The 8,216-nt window shown below is 39.3% G+C and overlaps 1 protein-coding gene across 4 annotated transcripts in view; it reads left to right on the forward strand.

Annotated features, from left to right (window-relative positions):
- The window catches only part of DIAPH3 (diaphanous related formin 3), a 506,201-nt gene extending 498,502 nt beyond the window's left edge, over positions 1-7,699 (forward strand). For 2 of the 4 annotated variants that reach the window (XM_059144199.1, XM_059144200.1), the window contains one exon: positions 4,098-7,699. In XM_059144199.1, coding sequence (XP_059000182.1) covers positions 4,098-4,360 — 263 coding nt within the window. In that variant the 3' untranslated portion in view covers positions 4,361-7,699. The remainder of the gene's footprint in view (positions 1-4,097) is intronic. The other 2 variants (XM_059144201.1, XM_059144202.1) reach the window with 1 other exon arrangement.
- Positions 7,700-8,216: the final 517 nt, after the last annotated feature.

The following is an 8,216-nucleotide window of genomic DNA, read 5'->3' on the forward strand; positions in this document are numbered from 1 at the left end:
ATGGAGAGTTCTCTCCAACTTAAAGTATTGTGCCATCCCCCAATATTTGAAGTGAACCATTTAAAAACCAAGTGCATGTTTTTGTGTGGAATTTGTATCTATAGGTCAGCCCACATGAAGGCTGATGTTTACTAGTAATGGCAAAAGCCACCTGGCTTTGAAACCAGCATTATAATCAACGTGAATGAGCCTCCTGCCTGGGAGCTTCCTTCTACCTGTAAATATTGTGGCTAGTGGCAGTGGGATGGCAGACTCCTCCATCTCAACTTTATCAGCTTTGCAATTTCAGATGAAACTTCCTCAGCTCCACAGTTTGGGACTCCCGTGACTGGGAACAAAGTGAAGAAAAAGAAACTGCAATCGTCTCCCACCTGGAGACTACTGAGGTGTGGAGAGATAAATGTGAGGGCTGCAGTGAAGAGTTGTTATCTAAGAACTCTAAGTTCAGTCTTAAAGAAGCCCTGGTGCACTTTCTTTTTCATTTCTTTGGTGGTTTCAGGAATGGCCGCTCTCCGTTTTGTGTCATCTTGTCTGTCGCTTCTCATAAAAGATTCTCCACCTGAAACCACAGAGGAGTTAAATGCCAGCTTGGTTTTTCTCTTATCTGTGGGCGTGCTGTAGGAACAAAATAATATTTGGAGTTTCCTTAAAAGGGTGGAAATGCTCTTGCCTGCATTGACCCGCCCAGTGTTATCCACCTGAGCCTCCAAAGAAGTTCAAAGAGCCCACAGTTAAAGAAAAGCCGGGTTCTGCTAGGCATTTCATCCTTGGATCTGGCATAGGCTGAGTGAAGGAGGACTAAAATATCCAAGTGGATATACAGTCCTTGCTGTTAGCAACACACAGTTTATTAGTGACCTTGACAAGAGCTGTTTCAGAGGAGTAAAGGGTCAAAAGCATGATTGGAGTGGGTTCAAGAGAAAAATGGGAAGAGAGGAACTGAGACAGTAAGAATGGGCAATTCTTCTGAGATGTTTTGCTGTAAAGGCAGTCAACAATTGAGGTAGTAAATGGAGGATGTGGAGTCAAATACATTTTTTTTTTCTCTAAAGATTGGGGCTATTGCAACATACTTGTATGCTGAGGGGAGTGATCACATGAAGAAGGAAACCTTTCCTATAGAGAAAAGAAACAGCTGCCAGAGGGATGTCCTTGAATAGACAAATGACAGTAGCATGTGGTACTCACTGTGAAGGTTTGTCTCAGAGGGGAGCACAGGAGACCCTGAGGAGGGAAGGAGTCTATATGCAGTGAGTAGCTATCGGAGGCGGGTGGAAGCTTATGAGAGTTCTTTCCTGATTGTTTCTCCGAACGAGTTAAATGACAGCATAGGAGAACACGTTGAACATTGAATAAGAAAGGAGAAGGTGTGAAATATTTGTCTAGGAGAATGGAAGAATGAATGGACGAGGGAATTGCAGTAGTAGTAAGGTCATACTTGAAATTCACTGTCACAAATTTCAGTAAGATCCAGAAAGAAAAAAGGAGCATAAGTATGACCTTGGACATACTGTACTGAGATAGTTTACATGGGTCTGTGATCTGCTTTACATAGTTATTGAGAGAATTAAATGTGACAGAAAGCATTTTGAGGTATAAGTACAGGATATGATTATTGTGAAACTTAGCTTGGAATTACTTAGCACTTTTCTTTGGCAAAAAGCTTTTCAAATTTGCTTAAGACAGCCTTAGTATCTGTAGAGACAGCATTTGGCTTCTGCCACTGATTTACTCAGTAACTAAGTCTAACCAAATGCCTTAACCTCCTTTTGCTTTTACCTCTCAGTCTATAAAATGAGGGCGGTAATGTTTAGAGTGCAACACATGCGTTATAAATAAAGGTACTGTATAAATGCAAGCTGTTAATAAAATGATATTTCAGGCCTCACTGGTACAATCACCAGAAAGTCAGAACGGCCAGCTTTGGGTGGTAGATGCATCCCTTAAGAAGCTTTTATAGATGGGTGCCTTGGTGGCTCGGCCGTTTAAGTATCTGCCTTTAGCTCAGGTTATGATCTCTGGGTCCTGAGATAGAGCCCCATCGGGCTCCTTGCTCTGCGGGAGTCTGCTTCTCTCTCTCTCCCTCCTTTTGCCCCTCCCCACTACTCCTTCCCTCTCTTAAGTAAATAAAATCTTAAAAAATAAATAAATAAAATAAAAAGCAGCAGCTTTTATAGAAGTGGAAAACAAGCATCTTGAAGTTAGTATCAGTCACCCACATTGGTTGCATTAATTCTCACAACTACTCTTTGATGTTGATTATTAGAACCTAAGACACAAAGTTTAACTTGCTAAAGCCAAGCAGAAGTGTGAATTTCAATCCTCAAAATCCCATGCTCTTTTTTCATTTTGCCACATATGGAATTGGGCTTGAACCATTCATAACCAGAGAAGGTATGGAATACTTTGTGTCTATGATGCACCCATATTTCAGCCAACTTAGTGTCGTCTTTGCCATAACAACTGGAGCTAGAGTTGCCCAGCATCAGAATACCGGCGACTTCATTGGCAGCATCCTCCTGATAAAGTCGTTTACCAGAAATCAAATGACAGGAAAAGACAGGAGCATCTGTGACAGTAAGCTGACCAAAGATTTCCACTTAGCTACAAATGCAGTTCTCAGACATTCTGGGGACAGGAGGTTGGATACTATAAAAAAGAAATAATAAATTTGCACAGTCATGGGAACTGCAGGAATACTATGACCTCTGTCCTCTTTACTGCAAACACAATATGTACATTATAAATTATAAAGCATAAACAGCTCTAAGAAAATCAGTGCTCTGTTAGATTTTGATTTTTGAGTAACAATTGGCCATCTGATAGAGGAGGGGATAGGAAAACTGTATTTACTTTCTTCCAACAGCTAAAAGGTGATCATACTTCTAAAATTTGTTGAGATTGTCCAGGAAAGTGTGTAAAATACTCATCCATCACTGGAAGCCCCTGGTCAGGAAATGACAGGGCAGTAAATATCTTCAGCAGCCACCTTTTAATGTACAAGCTGTTTTCGGTTGGAATTTTCAGCACTCACATAAAACACACTGTCATGAGTGACTGCTTGTGCTCCAAAGTCATTACTATTGGGATAATGGAACATCTCTCGGCGAATAACCAAAAAACTTTAAATGTCATGTCAAGTTTGTTGAAGCCATTTTCAAGCCCTGTTCAAGGTTACATGAATATTGAGGGTGTCTGTTTTTTACCAGCTGGAGGTCTAATAACTCATAAGGTTGTGCGATAGGCCAGTCAGTTAATTAAAAGAAAATCCAGCATTCCCTGTGAAAGTCAATCAGTCAGAGCCATCAGTCCTGAGCTATTGCGACTCTCCCCTTTCAGCCTTCCATACCGGGTTCAGTGTCACTTATCAATAAAAATATACATGTGTGCATATGTATACAAGTCTGTGAATATATGTGTGTATATTTGATGGACTAGGCCATAGTTTTGATTTGCTAGGAACGTTTAATTTGCCTGCCAAATGCAGTATTACTTTTGAAGGAAATCATTGAGTTTTTAAAGACCTAGTAAAAAAAATTTCCTTTCTGTTTTAGTTTTAAGAAAAAACAAAACAAAACAAAAAATCTCATTAGTATTGCAGCTAATGTATATCTTGGGTCCTAGAGTATGGAGAGGATTTCCTTACTCAATACCTATCGAGCACCACTTTGCCCCGGGGCCGTTTTAGGCCCTGATGTTTAGAACAATGTCCCTGTCATCTTGGAGCTCACATCCTAGTAGAGAGACAGACAGTGGATCAGTAAGCAGGTATATGATGTGTCTGGTGGCTAGAAGTTCTATGAAGAGGGGTCAATGTGTGATAGAAAGGGGCGGCGCTCTTTCTGTTGAACGGTCCTAGAAGGCCTCTCTGCTTAGTAGAGCATCTGAGCAGAGACCAGAAGGGCATCAGCATGGATGCTAAGGAAAGGGTTGTCTATTTATACTTTATTCTTAAACTACATGTATTTATTTCCAACCTACCTTTCTCTGAATATTTTAAGAGGACTTGAGAATAATTATTTTAAATCAATGTTTCATAATGTGCAGTCCTTCCTTACCACAGTGATAAGTCTCTGTTTCTATCTTCCTTACTTTAGAAAACCAGAAAGTGCATTTGACAGAAGGGTCACGTTCACACTACAATATCAATTGCAACTCAACGAGGACTCCAGTCGCCAAGGAGCTTAATTATAATCTAGACACTCATACGTCTACGGGGAGGATCAAGGCAGTTGAGAAGAAGGAAGCCTGTAATGTAGAAAGCAACAGAAAAAAGGAAATGGAACTTCTTGGCTCTGTTTCTAAAAACGAATCTGTTCCCGAAGTTGAAGCCCTGCTGGCAAGATTACGAGCTTTATAAATTAAACTGGTAAAAAATGATTAAGCCAAATATAAAACCATGCTCTAAGCGATACCACTTGAAAAAAATTGCTTTTTATATAGGTGACTTTATATAGTTTAAATTATGGTCTATATTAGAAAAATAAAGCTAAATAACATGATTGCAGTGCTTTTTCTATGTACTTGAGGTCTTGGCTTATTCAAGATGGTAATGGGTTTTAATGCTTTTCTTGTCTCCTAGTATTCATGTGTTCTATATTTGGTGGTGAAATTATACATAATGCTTTAGAAAGCAGGTAGGTGGCCATGTGTTCAGCAATGTGTCCTGAAGAAAATACCATTTTTCTAAGTCACTGTAGTTTTTACTGTACTGTTTTCAGCATTAATGAATCTCAAATCATTGGTATTAACTCTTGATATATATACATATGTGTGTGCATATATGTATATACATATCCCATGCATGTTGTTTATATGGGTCCGAGTTTCTCTTTCATTGGATCTTCAAGCTATCAACGTAACATCAGAAACATAAAATGGAATGTAAGAGAGCTGTGAGGAAATGCATGTAAGCTCATTGCTATCATTGTTGAATTCATGTTCATTAGACCCTGTAAGAGACTATAAGGCCATTGGGCACATATCCAAAAATGATGTACTAAGAATGTATGCACTTTTTGTAAAACATACCTGCTTCTGTATCAAGAGGATATATATGATACTGCAGTGCTGCCCAATGTCTGAACTGAGAGAGAATTTTTCCCTTGGTAATTGTGACTCTGGGATAGAATTGCCATTTTGAAACTTCCTAAGTAACAGATTTTTTTTTTCTGTGAACAAATTTGAAATTGCAGTTTCTTTGATATGACAATCAATGAGTTTAACAAAGATCTAAAGTGTGTCAAGGAAGGTTTTCCTATTCAAATGTTGCAATTTTACCTCATTTGGGGCATCACATTAACTCTTAATTCTATAGTCAAGAAAATAAAACTTGCTACTTGCACTAAGTGAAAAAAAAAATTGGGGCTTTTTTTTTTTTTTTTGCAGTTAGCATATTCTGTGGATAAGCTGTAGCTCGACTGTGCTCTGCCGTCTATCTAAGCATCTATTTGGCTTTATTATGTGCAGTAAGTAAATGACTGCTCTTTTACCTTCAGTTAAAAAGCAGTTATGTGGAACCAGTCTGTGAGGTCCAGTGCTTTTTATTTCCTTGTTTAAGTTGCCACCTCCTTTCAGCTCCAAGTTAATAAAGTTAATTAATTAGAACTATGAACCAGGCCCCATTTACAGACATTGGGGAACGGTGCTATCCACAGCCTGTGTAGGAAGAAATTGTTCTCCTATGCATTGCTGAAATAGGAATTGCAACTGGAGGACAAAATGCATATTTTCCTGAGAACAAATCCTCAAACTCAGAAAGGTGAAGGACATTGACACATTTTAGCAGACAGGACCCCAATGACCAGAAAAGAAGCTAAATAAAAGAATGCTGTCAGTTCTTCATGTGATTCTGCAAAAGACTGGGGCTTTTCAGAGACAAAGCTGAAATCCAGCCAGATAGTTTGGACATACCGGGTGGCAGGTAAACACTCCAGAAACTTAGGGCCAGGGAGCAGCCACTCGGGAGCAGCAGCCTGGCAAGTAAAGGGAATTGAAGATGACACAGAACCCCAGGGGCAGAGAAATGCAGGCCAGGCCTACACCGGAGCCGTCAGGCCCCAGAGCATCTGTCCGCAGGAGCTGAAGGACAACCATCTAGCAGGAGGACCAGGAGACCGAAGCTAGATGAACACCAGCGGGGGCTGGCCTCCTGCAGCTTAGCAACCCACTCTCTCACCATCACTGACAGGAGTCTGTGCAGGCCCGAATAGGGGACCATGTTTTTTATTTTCCTCTCCACAGCTTAAGAGTTCACAGCAGTAAGAGCCAACCAAGAAACAGCCAAGTGCTTCTGCAGAGATTTCACTGATAAATGTGCCTTCAACAATGGGTGGGAGAGTACAATTAGGGTTTTATGAAAAACTCTTAATATTCCTTTAGCCAACTGTAGCTGGGAACTATAGTGATGACTTTTAATTGGAGGGCAGGCATTGAGATACAATTTCATGTTTTTGAGCAAACAGTCTATTCATTTGAATTAGCAGGTCAACTTGAAGCCAACACACAGCTCAGCACCTGTGATGAAGATGTTCCACCCAGGCCAGTGACAAACCCTGAATAGGTTCTCAACCCCTCTCTGGTCAGTGTAGAGAATTTGGCAAAAACACACAGAAAGCTAAGTGATCACTGAGTTGTCCAAAAGCAAAGACCTGCTAATAAGTTTTCCCAGTCAAATAATTGAAGTGATTTAAAAATAAGGGAAGCAATCTAATCATAAAGCACATCCCATCTCTCCCCGCCCCCCCCATCATCTTCAGGGGATATATTCAAAGATACCCCCCCAGGGGATGCCTAATTGCACATAATACCAAACCCTATATATATTTTGCTTTTTCCTATACAAAGTTTAATTTCTAAATTAGGCACAGTAGGAGATTAACAGTAGTAACTAATAATAGAATAATTTTAATAATATGCTATAATAAATGTTACATGAATGTAGCCTCTATCAAAATATCTTAATGTAGGGGCACCTCTGTGGCCCCCTGAGTTGAGCATCTAACTCATGATTTTGTCTCAGAAGTATGAGATTGAATCCCATGTCAGGCTTCATGCTCAGCAGAGTCTGCTTGAGTTTCTTTCCCTCTGCCCTCCCCCCACTCACTCTCTCTCACTCTTTCTCAAGTAAATCTTTTAAAAAATCGTAGTGTAATCATAGTGTACTATACTTATCCTTCGTTTTGTGGTGTGAGATGATAAAACGCCTCCCTGATGATTTGAAATGAGGGGAAGGACACAGACATAGTATTAGGCTGCTATTCACCTCTGACCTTATGTCAGAAGGAGGATCCTCTGCTTCCAGATTATTGTTGAACCACAAATAACTGAAAGCACGGAAAGTTAAACCAGAAGTGGAGGCAAGGAGTGTACTACCCTATATGCATGTATGTCCTTTGTTAACATTTAAATATTCAAAAAACTATGTCAAAGTTTATATGAAGAAGTAGACATTTCAATAATTTATATCAAAAACATTGAGTTTCCTGTTAAAAACTAAATCATTTAGACTATATCTATGCTATATTTCATCATATTAAACTCCTTTTTGGGTAACCACAGGTGAGCTGGGAGCATATTTCATGACTACTTTTGTGCCAGCCTTATGTACTGACTATGCAACTTTTGGAAAGTAACAGGTCCTAAAAAAATAAACAGCTAATTTGATTGAAACTCAGAAAGGGGCATTCATATTCTTTTTCTTCATATTAATTATTAAAATTGTTGAAGTCCATCAGTTGAAATCTGGCAGCATAACAATAGTCAGTTTTGTCTAGTTAATTGTTCAAAGTAGTTATTACCTGTCCTTGCCAGGCAAGAATGTTCTTAAAATGTGTACTAGGGCCAAACTCTGACACCATTTTGCTCTAAGAGTTACGCTTTAGCAAAAACATATGATCTTGCCAAAGAACCACAAGACTGGATGGCATTTCAAAACTGAATCCAAATCTCCCCATAAAACCTAATTAATACAGACATTAGTAATATGTCAGAACTAGAGTTTAGAATTACAATTATCAAGGTGTAAGCTAAGCTTGAAAAAAGCATGGAAGAGACTAGAGAATCACTTTCTGGAGAAATCCCTTTCTGGAAAAATAAAAACTAAAATCTAAGCATGTTGAAATCAAAAAAGCTATTAATGAGGTGCAATAAAAAAAAAAAAAAACGGGCTCCTACTGCTAGGATAAATGAGGCAGAAGAGAGAATTAGTGAGATAG

This window comes from Mustela lutreola, chromosome 13 (genome assembly GCF_030435805.1).
Source record: "Mustela lutreola isolate mMusLut2 chromosome 13, mMusLut2.pri, whole genome shotgun sequence".
Classification (NCBI taxonomy): Eukaryota; Metazoa; Chordata; class Mammalia; order Carnivora; family Mustelidae; genus Mustela; species Mustela lutreola.